Raw genomic sequence first — 20,848 nt, 5'->3', positions numbered from 1 at the left:
CCGACGCAGTTGTCAATCACCTGCACACTAGGTGTGGGCGGGAACTGCGGATGGAAGGAAATACTGTACCGGAAAGTGTGCGGATTCATAACAACTTTCAAACTTTTCCTTGATTTAACGCGATAAAATCAAACAACGGAGCTTCGTTGACAACATTTACACCAAGATGAAACAGAGAGAAACATCAATTTCGCACCGTAAGTCATATAAACGTAACGAGACGTGCTTGAGTCTCGTTCATGCGACTTCCTGCCTTTTTCCAGTCGTGCAGCAGGGGGCAGCATACTTACCTCATCACGTCAAATTCTGTAATACAAAATGACTACCAAATTACCAAAGTTGAGAAAATGTTTCGTAATTCATCATTTCCATAACATAAAAATGTACAAATTGTTGACCTGTATGCACACAGTGTACGTTGACTTACGAGTTTAATAAGTTTTGTGACCACGCTCTAAATTTAGCTTACATCAAACACATTTTTGCCATAAGAGGATAACATTTTTTGTTTAGGTTTTGAATAAAGAAACGCAACACCGCATTGTAAAATATATGAAAAATAACATTTGTGAGAATGTAAAGGAATCAATTTGTGTTAGAGGGCGAGGCTTTGAGAGTGACGTCAAGAGCCTGGAGCGAGAGTGACAGGCACTCTCGCTCTCCTCCACGTTGTTTACGAGGGTCGTCATTTTGCATCTAAAAGGCTGAAAGTGCATCTGCATATGGCTCTCCTTGCCCACATGCCAGAGCATCACAGTCCTTCAAACTACCCTCCACACACACACACTTCATTTGGGCGGGGTGTTTCTAAAGCTTGCCGGTTATTTAAAATTTGGCTTGTGACATTAAAGCAACAGCAAAATAAACTGACCGAGCGAAGGCTGCTGACTAGAAAACTTGCAAGTCGAGGCACTTGTAAGTTGCGTTAAAATAAACTCATTTTTGAATGATGACTTATTCTGAGTGGGAACGTCGGAGCAGCTGAGAAGTGCTGCGATTCGACCGCTTTATTTCAGTACAAGTGGTGGTGAATGGATGGCAAGGGGTCACGTGGGGTTACAGTGCTTATTATCCAGAGTGTGTGTGTGTGTCTTTGTCTTTTTCTCGGAGCTGGAAAATGAAAAATGGAAAAAGTGGAGCAAAGTGAAGGGTGAAGATGAGGAGGAGGAGGAGGAGGAGGAGAAGAAAAGTACTGCAGAGAGGCAATCCGGAAAGCCCGGAGCGGAGCGTCAACGTCAACTGGGCCTGGACTGGCATGCCAGCAAAGTTCAATGTGACTTCAAGTGACACCATTTCCATTCCGACTTTGGACCAAACAAATCAGGCCGAATGATGAACCTTGTTTTGAAATTCTGGGAAGCGCCCGATTGGAACACGGGTTCCGGGAATTACAAGTATAAAGAACTTTGAGTGCGTTTTAGGAACGATTGTCTTCAGTTAGTAACGGCCTCATTGATTTATTGTATTTCCTTTTGATACGTTTAGAGGTCCACAAAGTTGGGCCAGCACTTGAAATTTTGGGATTGGGAATTCCAGAAACTTCAAGTTAACATTTGTGGGAGTTGAGGTGGAAACGCGTCCGGAAAAGATGGACAAATGAAACAATGCTAGCAAAACAAGTCAACGTGTGAAAGAAAGGAAGCAAAAGAATTGCGAGGAGGAGCAGACGGCGGTGACCTCCCCCAAGGTCAACGAGTTCTATGCACGTTCAGACACGTGAGGCAAATTCCAGCGGGGGCCGCCGTGGACCTGTCGCGGCCTGCGCACGCCGCCGCCACTCCACGCTGGGCGCGTCCCTTGCGGCGGCACCTTGAGGCGCGGCGCTTGCTACTTGTTGCGCTTGAACAACCGGATCCGGGTTCGGGTTCGGGCTCGCCTGGCCCTTCGCCAGGCCTTCTGACTCCAGCAAATCTTCACAACACTTGAGTTACATTTATAAACAGTCTGCGTATAATTGCCGCCCATTAGTAGAAAAAAAAAAAAAAAGTACACTCCCCAAATCTTTAAATAATCAGAAGATGCGCCACTTTTTTTTTGTCAGGTCTCCTGACTGGCTCTTCCAAATTATCTCACATTCTCCTTTCACAATCTAAGAATTGAATTGAATTGAATTTTTTGTTGTAATTAAATAACAAAACATATGAAACCGTTTTTAATGCTTTGTTTCATCAGTTTTTATGACGCATGTGAAACCATAAAAAAAAAAAAAAATATTTGTATATTTGTTTTTAATAAAACTCGTAACCTTTGTTTATCTTTCCAAATGATTTTTGTTGTTGCTTTTTTGTTTTTTTTAAATAAAGCCATTTTAAATTGCCAACCAAATTGCTGTGAACGATCATCCGAAGTGGCGCAAGGAAATGAACCACTTTCACGTTGTCCGAAAATCATTTCTATTAATTGCAAATGTTTCTTTATTCGACAGAGTCAATTGAGACAAGTTCATCATCCGAGTCTTCATACTTGAGGTGACGTTTTTGGTCAGTGACTACCGGAAGGTTTTTCTGAAGTCTGAAAAATGTGTGAAACAAGGACGTAATGGACACGCTAATCAGCCGATCAATAAGTGCCAAGACAACGTGAAAATGACGAATGCTAATTGCTTGCAAGACACGCGCGGGCTGGCTTGACCTCATGGCTGCTGCGTTACCGTGGAAACGGGCAGCTGACACATGCAAATCATCCTCCTCATCAAGATTGAATCAAGTTGCGACGTCACCGTTGTAGCCTCAACAAGGTCACTTTCTATTTATTAACGCATAAATTAACACACTTGAGTGACGGATCACGATTCAACGAGATCACCGCTAGCTTCGTTCATTTTATCCACAAATCTCACAATACAAAAAAAAAAGAGAGAGAAAAAAAGAAGTTACTTCTTCCTGTCTTTTGCGTTAGTTGATTGGTCTGCTGCGACGACGACGACCTCGTCGTCACTTCTTCTGGGTTGACAAACTGAAAGACAAACGGTAAGAAAAAGTCAAAGAAGAGCAAATTCTGCAGCGGCCCAGCGAGATTGCGCAAGAACGTCAGGTTGAAACCATTCATCGAAAAGCTCCAATAATTCCATGACAAAAAAAGCTCGTAGCAAAATGTCAGCCTCGCAGTGAGAACGACCGCACTCCAAATTTGTGGGACTTTATTGTGAAATGTGTGTGGAGAATAGTTTTTGAATGAGTGAAACATAATTTAAAAAAAAAATATATATACTGTATATCGTGTGAAGTTTGAATGGATTGAATTGCTGGAGAAACAATTGAAAAAATGTGGCGTAAATGCTCTTCAGCCTTCCCCCAATAAATTGCAGACTAAGCAATTGGGCTGCTGTGTTGGGTTAACACGAGTAGCTCCTAAACTCCAACGGTCCCTGAAGGCAGCGTGAGAGTGATTGGTGAAGAACCAGGAAGTGAGCCGAAATCAGACAGATTTGTGTTTTTTGTGTCGCTTACGTTCATGAATTTTTTATATTTCGTGGCACTAATGCGTTTTGGTGGTCGGCGGCAGAAAGGAATTGACACGTATCTGTCGGTCTCAAACAATTCCATATATTCAAGTTCACATCTTTTGTATTTTTATCTGTAACGGCGGACACAACAGTTGTTTAAAACGTGGGCCCACGCAGGACTCTAAGCCACAATGTTGACTGTTTAACGTTCATATTATCATAAAGCGCCGCACAACATTTGATTAGCATTAGTGGATGAAAATGAAGATTTGTGCACTCACTTGTCAAATGAGGTTAGATTCTGCAGGTTGAGGACCAAAGAGTCAGCATCCAGGTACACTTTGTTCTGAGACGTCGACACCTGGAGGACCACATCAGTGTTTTCATCGTCGTCATCAACATGGCCGTCATAATACCACCATCATTGTCATGGTCAACATCATCCCTTTTCAACATCATCAGAACCACTTGCAATTTGTCCGTTTCATCATGCAACAGTTTATGGGACGTTTCAGTCACTCACAAGCATGTCTTTGCACCTTTTGTCCACTAGATGGAGCGCTTACTCCATTCAATCCAATAAGCAAGGTGGTGATGCCCCACTTTTTGCTCCGCTGTGCGCCAACATCATCAATATCGGATTGACTGCAATAACTGCAGAAGCTCCCGAGCTTGTTTTGACAGCTTGTCACTATTAGCAACACGCGAATGTGGAAATTTGCATCTTTTTGGACTTGAAAATTCCACTCAGTTGCAAAGTCAAACAAATACTAAAGGACAAAGTCTTGTCAACAGTCAAAAGTCCAACTTGTAATTCTAACGGTGTCCTTGGGCAAGACACTTGGCACACATTGCCTCTGGTGCTGGTGTATGGAAGGTGCGAATGTTAGGTGGTGGTGGGAGGGGCCGTAGGCGCACACTGGCAGCCACGCTTCCTTCCGTCAGCCTTCCCTCACCGGGGCAGCTGTGACTAAAGTGGCGGGAAATGTGTGAGCGCACAAATAATGCAACCACTGTGGAGCATCTTTGAGTGTCAAAAAAAAGCGCGCTATGAAGCTAATGCATTATTATTATTATTATAAATGTTGTCCTAATCAGCAGTCACAATCGTCGTCATAATCACGTCAAAAAAATCTTTGCAATTTGTCATCATGGTGATTGTTGTCCAACTGATGTCAAGTTGAAACGTGTAAAAAGTGAGTGACGGACCGTCTTGGCGATGGTCTGAGCGGCTCGGATGCGTCTCAGCTTCAAGTAGCCCGGATTTTTGGTGATGGCTTGACCCAGCTGAGAAAAACAAAGACACACAAATTCACACGGGTTTTTTTTCCCCCCCAAAGTCAGCTTGTCATTATAACGCATGCACACATCGTCACGGCAACCGGTGAGCATGCTTTTATTTGACGCCAGATGTTTTTAGAGAGTTGACCGCCAGCCTGGCGTGGGACGTCCCCAAAACCCAAATTGTTGTGACTGTGACATCACCAAGGTAAGAACGGACCCCCACCCCCCAAAAAAGACCCTTTTTAAAAGCTTCCCCCCCCACTTTGAACTTTGGTAAAGCGACTTGGTTTGAACAGATTTTTTGGTGGAAATACACATTGATGCACAAATGAAGTTATATAAACGTGTCAAAGACAAACCAAATTAATTCCAACTCCCAATATTATGCAGCGGTAAAATATTGTCACTCTCTTACCGGCACCAGAATGAAGTTAAAGACGAGACCATTTCATGACACCATCTAGTGGCCATAAAAAGTACTTCCAATTACTCCAAAAGTTGCCACTTCCTTGTAGGACACGGTAAGCTGAGCTGCAATATTTAGCGACAATTCTTTCCAGGCTTCCAACATGAAGGCATCAAGTATCAACAATCGTTACAAGGCCAGCTCTGCAAATATCCATATTAACGAGCGAGAAGAAGAACGTGGCGAAGTGACAAACGAAAATACGGCTGGACGTGCACGACCCGAGCACAGAACACGTGCGTCCGCTTACTTATGGTCATGGACTTGAGTTCTGAGAAGAACATCAGCGAGAGGCGCAATAAGGACTTTGAAGGCAACTACGCTCTTATTTAGCTGGACGGCTGCGATCGCAATTCACATCATACAACTTCTTATTTGATCTTCATTTGTAACGTTAGACATTAAACAGCACGTCGAAATGATTTGGATTCTCTAAAACTCACAAGTACTTTTACAATGTGAACATTTTGCATTTCTACCTTTACCCTCTAATACCCGCCTTTGATTTTTGTGTGCGTGCAAAATCTTGCATGTTATTGTGGCCAAAGTGCGACATGTCCCGCAGGTCACACGCTTGGATGTCGTGCGACGCCACGAAATCGTTTTTACCATCTTGGCGGCTTCGGCTTCTCCTTCGGCCTGGATGATCTTCTGCCTTTGATCTTGCTTGGCTTTCTCCACATAGAACTGAGCCCTCTGCGCCTCCTGTTGAGCTGCGCACACACACACACGCAACATGGCGGGAAATTGCATGTCATGATTCACAATTAACTCATTTGCTCCCAAAGACGCATTAATGCGTTCTATTTTAAAAACTACCATGCTCCCAAATACATATTGATGTTTTTGATGCTAAAGCATACCGAAGGCTTTGATGCAGCCTCTGAACTGAAGAGGGTCGCTTGAAGAATGGCAGTTGCTACAAAAACAGGCCAGCAGGTGGCAGCAGAGTATAAGAGATCACCCAGGGCCATGTTGCAAAAAAAAGCTAATTTACTCACAATTCTAAATAGATTTTTGAATAATGATGACACTTAGCTATATTCTAATGCCAATTGCTGGAAAACAAATATAAATGTACTTTTTTTTCCTGATGAAAGAAGAGACTCGACTGAATGAGTTAATTATTCCTTCTAAGTTCTCAGTCATATATTGGATCAAAACCAACTTTGAAAGGTCTTTCTAGGCTGCAACGAAACATCATTTTAATAATCTAATTCTAATAATTTAATTAATCTGTCGATTATACGCTGTAAAATGTGTTTTTTGTTCACGTTTGGGTGTCTGTGATTGATTTACATTATTTGCTAGGAGAAACATTGCTTTAGTTTTTATCTGATTTGAATTATCACGTAAAGTGAGGTTGAACTGTATTTTTCTTTTTGTCAATTGTGAACCTTTCTTTTTTGAATGTTTGCGAAGCAAATTGCGCCGGTGTGTGCATCCCTACCGACTTGCTTGGCCTCGACGGCGGCGGTGTACTGGCTGCTGAAGCTGAGCTCCGTGATGGACACGTCGTCCAGGATGATGTTGAAGTCTTTGGCGCGCTCAAATAGCTCCCTGCGCACCAGCAGCGACACCTGCGGGAACACAAGCTCGCCGCTTTGACTGACGGACGGACAGACGGACGACTTGGGTTTCCGGTCGGCGTGCGCAAAGAAATCGGGATAGCCGAGCGGCGGCCAAAGGAGAAGCGCACCTGCGCTCTTTGCGTGATGAGCTGCGAGGCGTTGAACTTGGCCACCACCGACTTGAGGACCTCGTTAACGATGGAGGGCAGCACGCGTTCGTCGTAGTCTTTGCCCAGACGCTGGTACATGATGGGAAGATTGGACGCCATGGGACGTGACAGGACCCTCACCGCGATGTTCACCATCTGCAGGTCTAATCATCACAACGTCGTCATCTGCGTCATTTTGTCAAACTGTGCCTGCGTGCCAAGCCTTCTGCACTGCCACCCAGTGGTGACGGACGGAACAGTCAGGCTACTTAAAAGAACAGCCACCCCTGAACGGAGCGCGTCAACGTGCGCGTGCTACCTTTGCTACCGGTCAGCGAGGAGATCTTTCTGGGCCTGGCTCGGATGTCGTAGATGATGGGGTACTGGAACCACGGGATCCTAACACACGCACACACACACTTTATGAAAATCAACAAATGAACTTCAAACTAAATTGAGCAGCTCTTTGTTTTTGGGCGTGGTGGCCCTCATGTTCCTCTTGTAATACAGAACTAGCCACGACACATCGAGGCAGTGGTGAAGGCAAAGCGGATCCAACCTTCAACTACTGACGATTGATATATCGGTTTGAAAATACCCTCCATCCATCCGTCTTTTATTTTCCCTTGCAAAACACGGGGGATTTCTTTGCATTATTTCAATTTTTTGACATGCTGTTTTCGTGGCTTTTATGATCTGGAAACCCAAATAATGTAAAAATAAACAAAAACAAAAAAAATACTCGAAATCACTGGAGTTGTGGGCCCTGAATGTAGAATCTGTGAAAGTTTGACTTTTTGAATGGAATTACGGAATGTATTCAACTTTTTGAGGGCATTTTGTGACGAGCACTTGCATTCTACACACAACTTAAGACAGTGAGGTCCGAGTTGCGTGGGCGTGACCCCGGTTAGGACGCGGACTCGGCAGCCAACCGGCAGACGTCACCTGAAATGAAGGCCCTCAGCCAGCACCGTGTCCATCTGCATGCCGCCGATCCGGTTGAAGACCACCGCTCGGTGACCGCCTTCCACTGCACACAAAAACGTCCCAACGTTAGCACAGCTGTTGCAATTTCTTCTTATGACAGACAACAGTACAAGTTCTTCAAATATTCTATGCAATGTATAGTCGTTCAGAAGAGGGAAAGTTGGGAAACTGTTGAGTTTTTCTCCCCCCCGCTGTGACAAGTTATCAAAATGGGCCTTTTTTTAAAAAAAAATAATTGATATCAAAATTCCTTTTTATCTATAGGTACATTTCTGAGTCTAATTTTATAACTTGATAAAGGAGATGAGTGAGTACTCAGTACCTCATCTCAACAAAGACGATGCTTTGTTTGTTAATACACGTCAACGCATACCGGTGTACGTGGCTTCTTTGACGCCATACGCCAAGGCGCCGGCGCCGAGCAGCAGTTTGATTCCGAGTCCGGCACCTCTGCCGCCCGACGAGCCCGCCATGCGACCCATCAGGTCCCGGAGATTCTGGACCAACCACTGCAATGAAACGCCAATCAGTACAAAATGAATTGGATACATCATCTTCATCATCATTTAAAAATATATATAAATAAAAAATCCTGTTTAAAAAAAACTGAATGGATGAAAAATGTGAAAATAATAAAAATATACAAATATCAGAAAACACAAGCAAAAATACTGAAGTGTTTTTGGATGATAGTTTATAAACTATTGATATAAAACTATAAATTTCAGGAGGAGTGTCTACTATTAGCAAATGTTCGCAGCGACAATAAATATGCAAACTGTTGCTACAGAGACTGAGGCACATATTCCATCTTGACATATTTTAAGAATCCCATCTTCACATTTTATATGATGAACAAACACATGCAAGACAACATAACATGAGAGCACATCTCAAACCAAAGAGTACAAAATCGATATTAAACGAGTTTAGACGCAGCTGAATGTCATCTTTTATAGTCTGCTTTTCCTCTTTCAGCTGTGCGTTAAAAGTTTGACTTTTCATGATGAAACCGTAAACAACGTGACCTTGATTATAAGATCTGAGAAAGTTCGCGCATCGCTCTGGTTAGCATAGCCGCATGCTAGCTAGCGAGCTAACTAGTAGATTCCTCACTGAGCTTTCGCTTGAAGCGCACGTTTGTTACATCCACGTGAGACGTCTTTCGATAGCCGCAACGTTAAACGGCTCCCCAAAAACGCAACAATTCACGTTAGTACGCGAAGGTTGAAAGGTTTCACGTCTTACATTAGGCTCCTTGCTCGCCATGCTGCTTTGCGTCACTCGACAGAAAAAAAAGTTCGCAAGGTCGACACTCAGCGGATGCTTTACGGTGGCACCGCAAAGGCTGCTGGGAAAGGTAGTTCCACAGCCTTTGACGCCATTTTCTATTTTGGCATTATATTTTATTAAATTGTGGCGAACAGAAAGAAACTACTCAGAAAAGCAGGAAAATATTCTTATAAACAGAAATTTAAAAAACACAGAATAAAAATTATATGCCTCATTATTACTTTTTGCTTCAATAACACAATAGTTATATAAAGAGTCAGTCATTTTAAATAATACATTCACGTTTTGCACTACATCATTGATACATTAAATCAATTACTGCAATGCATTATTTGAATTAGATAAATGAATAAAGGGTAAATAGGTCGGCTGAATTAAAGAACGCAATGTGTCTTTGCTCAACAGTGGTGCTTTGAGTTGCGAGTGACTTAATAGCTTTTCAAGATACGAAAATTTAAGATACACTTACAATATAAGATACAAACACATGCGCGTAACAAAATGGTTTTAATCCACAAGTTCAGTTTTATTAAACAAGTCTATGTTACACAGTTGAGTTAGCAGCTAAGAAAACCAAAAACCAAATAAAAATGAACCCGGAACTTCATTATGGAATATGGAAGGTGCCGGTCTGGTCCAGATGAGACAAACAGATGTTGTCATGACAACCAACACCAATTCAAATCCAATCCACACCTGGCTGACGAAAAGGTCAGACGCTTGATTGGTGTACGATGCGTCACACTTCACAAGTCATTAAAAATCTTCTGTTTTGTTCATCGTATACATCAGGTGCGGGAAAATGTTTGAGCTGCAGAGCCTCACTGGGTTTTTCAAAAGGACAGATATGGTCTGCTCGTTCGTGGATGGACAGTCAAGACCCGAAAATCATTTTAAGTGACATTAAAAAGTAAAAAAGAAAAACATGAACAACCAAAGTACTGTATTGGGTAAAAAAATAAAATAAAAAGTGAATAAGCAGGGGTTGGGGAAGGGGGAAAAATCACACACACACACAAATTAGTAGGGTGTTTCCACAAATAACTGGGGACAGTTTCCCCCAAAACCCATCAACAATTAAATTTGCAAATGGCAAAGCACAAATATGCAGCGGTATTTATGCCAATGAGATTATAATTAAGCAATTATATAAAACAGGCTGGGGCAAAGTCATTCATCCAACATAGTGTAAGTTTTTAATGTTACAATATAGTAACAACTTGGATTGCAAAAAACTGTCAAACATGGACTTTGCCCCCATATATATATATATATACATAATATAATAATACCACAAATACGTTTTTTTTTGTGGGGTTATGGGGGTGAAATCCACAAATACAATCTGTGAGTGCCGAAGCACAAATATCCGAGATGATTGGTTCTCAACTTTTTATTTTAATTTGAAGTCATTGAATTACAGTAACCTGGACATTTATTATTGAATACCTGGTTATGCAAATGTGTTTTCATTTGATAAATGAACCATTATCAATGTTGATTTTACTCATGTTCTATTTCTTACAATGAAATAAATGAATTAAAAAATCGAATAAAGAGGTTGAACTTCTTCCTACTCCTTTTTGGACAAGAAGTACACGATGTCATTTCCAGTTCTGGTTTTCAAAATAAAAACAAAACACACACATATTTTTATTGACCAATTTGAGGAGGGGGAAAAAAGGCTAAATTTGAGCAAAGAAACATGACAGGCCGTACTTTGTTCACCTCCGATCTCCGTAGGTTTCCCTTCTGAGCCTCACAGAGACCACCAGAGGGAAACGCATCACGGATCTTCAAACGCCACAAGAAGCGCCAGCAGGCGGAATGTTTGACCGAAGGCGCCCCGAGACGGTTTATTCGTCAAAAAGAAAGTGAGCATAAAAACATTTTTTGTTCCTGAGTCAATGCAAGCAAACCCAAAGCCTCGTTTGTTTGTTAAAAACACAAAAGGAGCGTCTGGCTGACGTGGGATCAGTGCTCGTGTATTTACAGTCACAAAGAGACGCCGTATGCGCTCCTCCGGTGGGGTGCCGGTCGGGTCCGCGCCGGCGAGCGCGCGCACGCACGTGGCCTTCCTCCTCAGCGTCGGGACGGGGCGACGATGGCGGGACGGCGGCGGACGTCAGACGTAGAAGAGGCGTACCCGCGACGTGCTCACGTGCAGGTCGTTGTCGAAGAACTTGGTCTCGATGATCACGTTGCCGCTGGACCCCAAAACAAACAAACAAACAAATAAACTAACAGGACGCGACTAACTGCTTTCTACAGCACATTTCAAAGACGGGCTAATCAAGCACTTTCTCAGCCAGCCACCAGGGGGCGAACACTTGATTAACTCTTTGACTGCCAAAAACGTTAAATGACGTTTAGTAAAAACCTACGGAGGGCCGCCAAGGACGTTAAAAGACGTTCTCCAATTTTTTTTTTTTTGGGAAACGGGTGGAGGAAAGCCTTGCCCAGCTGTGGTGAAAGTTTCAAGCAGATCTTGTTAGCCTAATGACTATTTGGCCCCTAGATGGCAGCAATGACTCTCTTTTGACAAGATTGGGGAGGCGTCAGTAGAAGACGTGAGGCGGAGCTAGAGGGGACAATGGCTGGGGAAGGGAAGAGAACATGGCGACCGGTTGCAGGCAGCTCACGCTCGAGCAGTTTTTTTCAAAGACGAAAAGCATCGACCAACGCTAAAGAGCACATTGATGACGACGATGATCATCATGGATGATGATGATGGTGACTCCGAGGTTGGAAGCGTTGACGCGGCAGTAGAAGACGTGAGGCGGAGCTAGATGGCTGAGGAAGCGAACAATGGCGACCGGTTGCAAGCAGCTCACACTTGGGAATTTTTTTCAAAGACGAAAGGCATCGACCAACGCTAAAGAGCACATTGATGACGACGATGATCATCATCGATGATGATGATGATGATGGTGACTCCGAGGTTGACGCCGAAGTTGGAAGCGCTGACGCGGCGGCTATGACGACGTCATAAAGGTTCACGGGCTAGCGATGCTAACACCGGAAAACGCGGCGCACGCTCAGGCGGACGTTCAATCGGACGACGAAGAGTGCCCCGAGTCCAATGCATATTCATTGGAGGAGTGTGTACAGTCTGCTACTTGCTATTTATTCCCCGGAAAAAAAGGCCGTCAAGAAAGTGTAACGTTTGCACGCGAAACGGACAAAGTAAAAGTAGTGTTGTGCGAGTCCTGGCGTCTCCGTGCACGCAGGAGAGCGTTATAAAAAGAAAAACTGTATTTGAAACATCCACATAATTGTAAATAGTACCACAGTTGCACACATTTGTAAATAGTTTGTGAAATTGTTTTGTCAAATTGTTTTGTCAAATTGTTACACTGTTGAATGGAAATAAACGTATTTTGCAATCAAAAAACACTTTTTCATTGTTGGTGGCAAGCGTTTTACAGAAGTAAAGCACTATTTAGGTGTTTGTGGCATCATTCATGGAAAAAAGAAGTGTACAATTCACTAGAGTGCATGAAATAACATCGTTTCACAAAAAGCTCTTTTTCTCCGCTTTTTGTTTCAAAAGAGAGAATTTCGGTGAAACTAACCATTTTCTATTGTTGATTACTGAAGAACGGAATAAGGTAGAAACAAACTTTTTTTTTCTGATGAAAGCTGAGAGTCCAATCATTTGGTAGTATGTGTGTTTCCATAGTCCAAACACAACATTTTCTGTGGACCTTGAAAGATCAGTCAAAATGCTTAAATCGGCTGGCACTGGCGACGTCCCGTTTCTGAAAACGTCTGGCAGTCAAAGAGTTAAAGTCCGACACAAATTGAAGTCACTTGATGAAGTAGCATTTCTTCAATGACTCAACTGCAGAGGGGTAAGGCATTTAAAAAAAAAAGAAGAAGAAGAAAAAAGCATTTTTCTTTGATGCCATTTTGAGTTTTACAGGACAAAAGTATTGGGACACCTACAGGATATGTGCCGAAAATGCAGTCTTTGGACAAAAGTAAGGATAAGGCGCTTTTAGGCATCAATAAATCCATCACTGAAGGAAGAGGAAATGCTGGTTGGCTGTCATGACAGACTCACGTTAAGACGTTGGCGGGCATCATCTGCGACTCGGGCGCCGCTTCGATCAGAGACTGCCACGTGTTGGTCGAGTTGGGGATGACGAAGCCAAACTCAAAGAACCACTCTGGACACAAACGCATGCAAAGTCAGAATCTTACAAGCATAAGGTCCCGTCCCCCCCCCCCAAAAAAAAAACAACAACTAAGTGGTACTATATTATTAAAGATATTAAAGACAAGGGTTGGCAAAGTAAAGCCACAAAATAAAAAAAATATTGAGGGAAAAAAATCATCTCCCCCCCAAAAAAAGAGGCAAAATCGATCCTGACTTTGAATCTTGAGGCAACATAATACTGCACGGTCAAGAAGAGGCGGAGTTTTACAACCCATCAAGAGAGTTAATGGAATTATTTTCAACACTTTAACTCTTTGACTGCCAAAAACGTTAAATAACGTTTAGTAAAATCCTAGGGAGGAGTGCCAAAGACGTTAAAAGACGTTTGTTTCAAAACAGAGGTGAAACTAACCATTTTCTATTGTTGATTACTGAAAAACGGAATAAGGTAGAAACAAACTTTTTTTTCTGACGAAAGATGAGAGTCCAATCTTTCATTTGGTAGTATGTGTGTTTCCATAGTCCAAACACAACATTTTCTGTGGACCTTGAAAGATCAGTCAAAATGCTTAAATCGGCTGGCACCCACGGCATCCCTTTTCTGAAAACGTCTGGCAGTCAAAGAGTTAAATGAGTTACAAATGTATGAAACAAAAAACAAATAAAAGATGCTATGTGGACAAACCAATACACTCAAATTACAACAAGTAATTGGTTGCAGGTAATTAAAATGCGCTTAAATCAAATCATTTGATTGAAGGAAAAGAGGGTAGAAATGAAGGAGCGGCACTCATTTGTCAGTGTTTGTGAAAAGTATGAATTGACCATATTTGGTCATGTGACGTTTCAGCGATGACGTCCATTTTCTGACTGATTCATTGCAAATGATTGGATGGAGCCCAATTTGAAGATGATGATGATGAGGATGAAGATCACCTTCTAGACACTGTCCCTTGAAGAAAACCTTCTGCTCCAGACGGAACTTCTCCAGCTTCTCCGAGGAGGAAAAGTTGAGCTCTCTGGAAACCGCTTTGCACTTGAGGATCTTTTTGGGGACGCGAGCTGGAGGAGGAGGAGGAAGATGAAGATGAAGATGAAGATGAAGACGAGGAGGAACGTGTCAAAGCCAGTGGAAAGACAGCGCGCGCACCTTCGTGTTCCACGCCGGGAACGGACAGGTCTTCGGTTCCCTGCCACAGAACTTTACCCGTCTCGGCATCTCGGAGGTTCATCCAGTTTCTGACGGCGGCAAGTTAAGCACAAACGTGGGAAAGCTGATGCACTCGAGTGCGGACGCAAGTATTGGGACATTTAAGAATCTAAAATGATGGCCATTAGCCAAATAGATGAACAGGATGTGTAAAAAAAAAACAAATGGACAAAAGTATTGGGCCTTAAACAGGAAGTGAAAGGAAGAAAATGTGGCAATTAGACACAAGTATTGGGACACTAAAATCATGGATATTTATGAGTTGCTTTACACTAACAGACCCATTTTGTGACTCAAAGGCGGGTCAAATAGACCCAAGTAGAGGATGGGTCCATTTTGCTCCCATAGTTGGGTTATTTTGGACCCAACTGTTTTGACATGACGGACATGACCGGGAACGAGTGGATGTTGTTGACTTCCTAGCACGACGCTAGCAGAAGCCTTGGCCTGAAAATTGTCGGACCACAAAAGCAAATGTGCGCATGCGGGCCACTTCATGGACGCGTTGTGTTCACATTTTCTTCACTTCACTTTATTCAAGTGCTTCCTTTGTTAATACAAACGACAACATAAAGAGATGAAAGAGAAACAAATGTGAATTGGACGTCATTCGCCGCAGCGTTAACTAACGAAGGCAAAATTTGCAGTTTTGCGGAAACTCCTTCAGATTGTCCACTTGTGCGTCCTGTCACCTTCAGAGCGCACTTGGTGTCACGCACACACGGGACTTGACGGCATCTGCCGGGCCCTTCGCGGACACTCGGCACCAACATGGAAACGACAAAACGGCTCCGCCCGCTGCCTCTGACACGCGCACAAAAGCATGTGATTGGCAGCCGCGAGGACTGAAACGTAAACAGATGCGATCAAGTCATTGGACTTTCTTTCACAAGATGATTTGTTTTTGAAATGCTTGTGAAGTTGGAAAGTGCGTCGCCGCTGACGTCCACGAAACAATCAACAGGCTTCAAGACATTACAACGAGATTGGCATTTGTCATTTGAATATCGAGATGGGATCCAAATATCGGTTATCGGCCCCCTTGACTGCTAATAATTAGCATCGGTATCGGCCCATCTCTAGATCTTTCCAAAAGCACAGTCAGCCATTTTGTGTATTTAGCCAATTGTTTGGCTTCCTGACACGAGTATTACAAATATATTCAATACAATAAAAAAGGCAATTTCACTATGAAACAAACAAAATGAGTGTGTGTTTAACATTTGATTTTTTTAAGGATTTTATTTTGAATTATTATAGTTTGTTTTTTCTATCAACAAACAAGGGAAAAAAATGATACAAATATGATTTATGTGGGGGAAATGGATTTTTGAAAGGCTACATTTCGCCGCTATGTTTGTTAGTGAGCGTCCGTGGTGGCGTGAAATATTGTGGCGGAAGCCCCGCCCCTTTCTCCAGCAACGTGTGCTGACGGGCAAGGTTGTGGTAATCCTCTCAAGTGGGGCTTAATCCAAGCTGGCGCTCGCCAGCGCCCGCCGCACGCTTTCCAGACGCCACAAAGACCGGCTTCAACTCCCACACGTGATTTGCATGACGAAGACCGCGATGAACTCTTTCAACGCTCTCAGACTCAATGATGGCGACTCATTGGGGACTCATTAACACACACATAAACACACACTCCGGGGAGGCCACCATGTCGGGACGCAAACACGAGGGAGAAGCCTGGAGGACAAAATAAGAAGACTTTTTGCTCTCCGGCCAATCAGGAAGGAAGAAAGTCAAATTGTTGTTGAGGTCAGCGCAACATGCTAACCGCAAACGTGTTCAATAAATGCCATCATTCTATGTTGTAATAAGATACAACTTGTCTTACTAGATGCAATTAGGAAAATATTTGATTTTATTGCAATCTTTAAAAATACAAGAGTGATGCAACAATTCATCAACAAATGTCAAATTAATGGACAACAATTTTGATGAATCCATTTGAGAGCTTGTTTAATTTAAAATTGTGCAAATCTTCAGAATTTCAATCTCTCCACAGAAATTCGTCTCCGATTTCAATCATCCTCCTTGTACAAAAATGTTTTTACTTTTGTCCTAGCACATCAAGTCTTTTTTTTTGATATTATCTTCCTTTTTTTTATATATATTTTCCTTTTTTTTTTTTAAGAATTTTAAATTAAACCTAGCTTGCAAAATACGGATTTTACCATGTGTCGTAATTCATAATTAGGACGTTTCTGAAAATAATTTCACCTGTTGCTGAATCTAAGCCTTAGTTTATAAATATTACTGTACTAATATTCCATATTATTATTTTTATTATAAGAACTGATATGCTAGAGAGAAAAAAACGAGGGAAGATTCGGTATCAGGGGAAAAAAAAAAATCTAGGGAGGTTGACTTGCATTTCTGAATAAAAACACGTATTTAAAAATGTGTTGACCGGCGTTTTCGTTGGCTTTTGTCCAAATAAAACATTTGCAAGGATCTCCTACTTTGGAAAACCATCAGCAACATTTTTTGCCGTTTTTCTGATGAACGTTACAAACCAAAAGAGTAACGAAATCATGATCAACTTATGCTTGTAAATGTGAAAACATGTTCTGTGATTTGATAAATAGTCAAGAGTTAAAATAATTGTTAGTTGCAGATCTAAAAATGGCAACGGTTCACATATTGAGACTTTTTCATGAGAATTTCCACCCAATTTCCCCCAAATTGCATTTTTGCACTGAGCTGACAGTTTGTTTTGAAGTCAAACGGGAGTCGTCATCGAGGGGAGCTGCAAGCATGCATCGCATAAGCTCAGTGCCAGTTTGTGGAGGCTGTCAAGGCGTGACGAACTCCAGTCCCTTTTTCACATTCAAATGGGTTTTAAATTTGGAAATATAAAGATCAACACGCCCCAACATCATCCTGCCGAGAGGAGCTGACAGTAACGTAGCATCGTTCAGCACTGATCGTCAAGCGGCTTCTTTTGACTGAAACCCGCCGGCCCGGCCCGGACCATTTCCCATGGGACTCCTGCCTAACATATAGTTGTGCAATTGATATTGACTGATGTTGGTTCCGTTTGTTGTCTGTATTTAAAATGGATTTATGGACTAGTCTCTCTAAATTGTGAGGCAGTCTCTTGGGGTAAAATAAGAATTTTAAAAAACACGACATCAGCCCACCGGGCATCTGCCCTGTATTCCAGTTGGCCAGTCCAAGAAAATGACAAAGAGCAAAAGTCCAACAAAACAAAAACAAAAAAGGACAAAATGGGGAGAAGCATGTCAAGCATTGCAACGGTTTGGAAACGTTTGTTTACATTCAAACTTCAGCTTGCAGCCAAAGTAGGCAACGACACGCCATCAGGACGCTAATCAGATCGACTGATTTCTTGATTGATAATAGGAAAGTAGTACTGTATTTGGTACTTTTAGGGGTTGATAAACAGCTGGCGATGTTGCACTTCTGCTGTATTTGTTACCCAAATCATCTTTTAGCCTTTGATTCTAAGAGTTGTTCAAAGATCATTTTGAAGTGTTTTGAGATGCTAGTTTAGGGTAGGTTTCGGGTTCAAAGCCTTCATGGCAATTCTAAATGAGTGTTGCGAGGCATTAACTATTCGCGGCTAAAACGAGGATTCACTGGAAACGTGTTGCAAACGCTCGAGTGTTCTTGCAGGCGCTAAATCTGGTTCCGCTGGATTTAAGTATTACCTCACTGCATCCACAGCTTGACCTCACCAACATGTACACACGCACACGCAATTCCATTGGTCCAGGGTCAGCGGACGTACACCTGAAAGCAGGAAGTAAATGTGACTTTCTGGAGTGAGGGTTGGCACGAGGACTCGGCGCAATCAATTAACGCGGCATCAGATGGCGAATGTTTGGCACGGGGACGTCGGATCATTACACGCTTGCGTGGACGAGGTGTGGCCTCACTTTTGATGACTTTTGCCAGTCGCAAATCAGGTAAAAAAACAACAACAACATCATTCATTCACCTGAGTCACTTACAGTGATGGTTGAGGAAGAAGTGATAGCATTCTTCTTCGTTTGTGCCTACATGGCTGTTGTACTTTACTGCCTCCCGGTGGCTGAGGCGCGAACGCCAGAAGAAGCGGCGGCAGACTGCATGAGACTGCAGCATTAAATCATGACGCACAACTGTTGAAATTTTTAACATGCTATTTAATTATGTGACTCCAAGTGAATTATTTGAGTGCTATTTTTCTTGATCAAAATATTTGGGGGGGGGGAGGCTAGAACATATGAATGGCCTTTGAATGAGAACAGAAAATGCAGAATGTGCATTTGCCAAAGTGAAATGGGTTGAACTTGAAAGAAAGAGTAAAAACAGCTTCAGCATTCACGCAATGGATCAAAATATCACACTTGTCGCCGTGTTTCAACACCCACACTTTTCCCGCCGTTATTGTACAATAAGCAACCGCTGGTACACTCGCACATCGACTATCGGCTGCAAAGGACAACCTGGCCGTCGCCACCAATGGGGCTTGTGAATGCTAGAAAAAGAAACAAATTTAGAAAATGGGGGAAAACACCCGCACCGCCACGCGTTTCCAGGCCATTTGCCTCTGGCGCCAGTCCAATTAAGCATATTCATCCCTCATTCATGAATGTGAAAGACCGTTTATCTACTACAATGCAATTTATAAACTCACTAAATACTTTGCCGTCCAGTTTGGTAAGCATTGACCATGTGAATAATAATTCTGCCACACGGGTCTGGTGTAAGCACAAGTATGTTGTCCACTATACTGTCAATTGGCAAGCGAGACAAACTGAAGCGCAGATTAGAAGAATAATGCAAACCAATCTGTGGCTTTACCTCCATGAGCCATGTTGTGTGGCAGAACAGAACTGGCACTGTCAAATATAGAATACAATAACTTTCAATGATGATTTCATATTGAGCATCACAATACCGCATTATTTCAAAAGCCTTTAAGGAATATTAATTCTGTGTAATTACATTTTTGCATGTATAAAAACTAACTGAATATTTATACATTTAACAATATGGGCTTTATAACTTGTTCAAGCCCTCGTTAAAAAAATGCATGCAGTGCAGTAAAACCAATGATGACTGATCAATTTAAGTGAGTAAAACTCCAAATATAAATTATTTAGAAAACGTATCCGTGTTTATGTCATATTTATTTATGAAATGTGTACTGGCACAGTGAACTTCGGGTGGGCCGACACCATGACATTGTGAAGAAGAACTCTGTAAAGATTGATGATGATATGAGCCAGTAACATCTTCACACCCGCTAACATGGAGGAAAGTTAGATGACATGTTAATGATGTAACATCCCTCTCAAAAACTGATAGTTTGCGTTATTGTTGTCATCTGATTGATGCCTGACTGATTTCAGTTTATGCCACACTCGTTAAGTTGTTATAGTGAATGCAAGTCAAAGTGTTACTAATGTGAACAACTCTAAAGTAGATAAACATATTCGGTCATTATTTAATATGGATGATGTATTGCTTGTGTTTGTGGAAAACTACGTGGGAAGATGGTCTTAAAAAAATCGCAATCGTAAAATTGAGGAAGGTTATTTTTTAAATGAATTTCGCTTATCGCTTAGCTTTACGTAAAAGTGACAATATCGAAAAGTCCGCTTGTGTCAATTGTGACGAGACGCTCACGGGGAGGACAACACGGCCGGAACCGAACGGAGGCCCCCACACAGACGGACAGCAACCTCAACAATCACCGCGAATGACTGACCACCGCCGCTATCCTCATCATCCTCACTTAGCCACTTTAGCATCATCACCTGGCTAGTTAGCTTGCGGCTAATGGAATTGTAACGCGAGGCTTTCCCGCCCGCTCACATTTGACTTCATGTCGGAGAATCATCTTGAGAAGTAAAAAGGATACAGTTTGAAACCCTTCAAAATCTCCTTGGCTCTGTCTTCGTCAGAAGACATGTCTCCGCTTCTCGCGTCTCTCTCGAGTAGTCCCGCGAAGGATTCGGGAAAGCTCGGACCACAGTGCTGTTGTTTTGTGTTAACTCCTCGCGACGTTAGCCGGCCGGCCGCTCGCCTGCTAGCTGACGTGGAAATGTCCTCGAAAACGAGCTTTAGCTTGCACTCCAAATGCGCTTTGGGCTTAAGCGTGCGTCGCAGCGCTCGCTGGTAGCAAGCTAACCCTAAGCCGATAATGCAATCAGCTAAATATAGCCCACCCACATGACTGACGGCCAGCCCGGCCAATCGGAGGCGGCGGTCACCTCTCTCCGGCCAATCGAAGGCCGAGATGCCGACACGTGGGCAGGTAC

General features: G+C 42.7%; 2 protein-coding genes and 1 long non-coding RNA gene across 4 annotated transcripts; 1 reads left to right on the top strand and 2 right to left on the bottom strand.

Annotated features, from left to right (window-relative positions):
• On the top strand, positions 1-2,151 carry LOC144062688 (uncharacterized). Its single transcript, XR_013296436.1, has 2 exons — positions 1-197; positions 1,111-2,151. It is a non-coding gene; the product is annotated as an uncharacterized LOC144062688 (long non-coding RNA).
• Positions 2,152-2,387: 236 nt separating this feature from the next.
• On the bottom strand, positions 2,388-9,259 carry phb2b (prohibitin 2b). The gene is made up of 10 exons (XM_077584310.1): positions 9,154-9,259; positions 8,279-8,414; positions 7,864-7,948; positions 7,235-7,314; positions 6,895-7,079; positions 6,646-6,775; positions 5,805-5,908; positions 4,655-4,732; positions 3,727-3,806; positions 2,388-2,955 (listed from the first exon to the last, which is right to left on the bottom strand). The coding sequence occupies exons 1-10, from the start codon at positions 9,172-9,174 to the stop codon at positions 2,934-2,936; spliced, it is 921 nt and encodes a 306-aa protein (XP_077440436.1). The 5' UTR covers positions 9,175-9,259; the 3' UTR covers positions 2,388-2,933.
• A 427-nt stretch (positions 9,260-9,686) lies between these two features.
• On the bottom strand, positions 9,687-20,741 carry pde6d (phosphodiesterase 6D, cGMP-specific, rod, delta). 2 transcript variants are annotated; one of them, XM_077583802.1, is made up of 5 exons: positions 20,449-20,741; positions 14,511-14,599; positions 14,297-14,422; positions 13,265-13,370; positions 9,687-11,405 (listed from the first exon to the last, which is right to left on the bottom strand). In XM_077583802.1, the coding sequence occupies exons 1-5, from the start codon at positions 20,496-20,498 to the stop codon at positions 11,324-11,326; spliced, it is 453 nt and encodes a 150-aa protein (XP_077439928.1). In that variant the 5' UTR covers positions 20,499-20,741; the 3' UTR covers positions 9,687-11,323. The 2 variants fall into 2 exon arrangements, with proteins under 2 accessions (XP_077439928.1, XP_077439929.1); XM_077583803.1 differs by lacking the exon at positions 20,449-20,741 and adding an exon at positions 18,248-18,326.
• Positions 20,742-20,848: the final 107 nt, after the last annotated feature.

The sequence above is a fragment of the Vanacampus margaritifer genome, chromosome 13, assembly GCF_051991255.1.
Source record: "Vanacampus margaritifer isolate UIUO_Vmar chromosome 13, RoL_Vmar_1.0, whole genome shotgun sequence".
Classification (NCBI taxonomy): Eukaryota; Metazoa; Chordata; class Actinopteri; order Syngnathiformes; family Syngnathidae; genus Vanacampus; species Vanacampus margaritifer.
The sequence above is the reverse complement of the archived record's forward strand: the minus strand, read 5'-3'. Positions and strand labels throughout refer to the sequence as shown.

Coding starts and splice junctions, on each gene's coding strand:
- phb2b (XM_077584310.1), bottom strand. CDS start 9,174: ATGGCGAGCAAGGAGCCTAAT. Junction 7,949..8,278: donor CAAAGAAGCCACGTACACCG/GTATGCGTTGAC, acceptor TTTTGTGTGCAG/TGGAAGGCGGTCACCGAGCG. Junction 2,956..3,726: donor AATCTAACCTCATTTGACAA/GTGAGTGCACAA, acceptor TTTGTCTTTCAG/TTTGTCAACCCAGAAGAAGT.
- pde6d (XM_077583802.1), bottom strand. CDS start 20,498: ATGTCTTCTGACGAAGACAGAGCCAAGGAGATTTTGAAGGGTTTCAAA. Junction 14,600..20,448: donor ATTTTGAAGGGTTTCAAACT/GTATCCTTTTTA, acceptor TGCCGCCGTCAG/AAACTGGATGAACCTCCGAG. Junction 13,371..14,296: donor CAAGGGACAGTGTCTAGAAG/GTGATCTTCATC, acceptor GTTTGTGTCCAG/AGTGGTTCTTTGAGTTTGGC.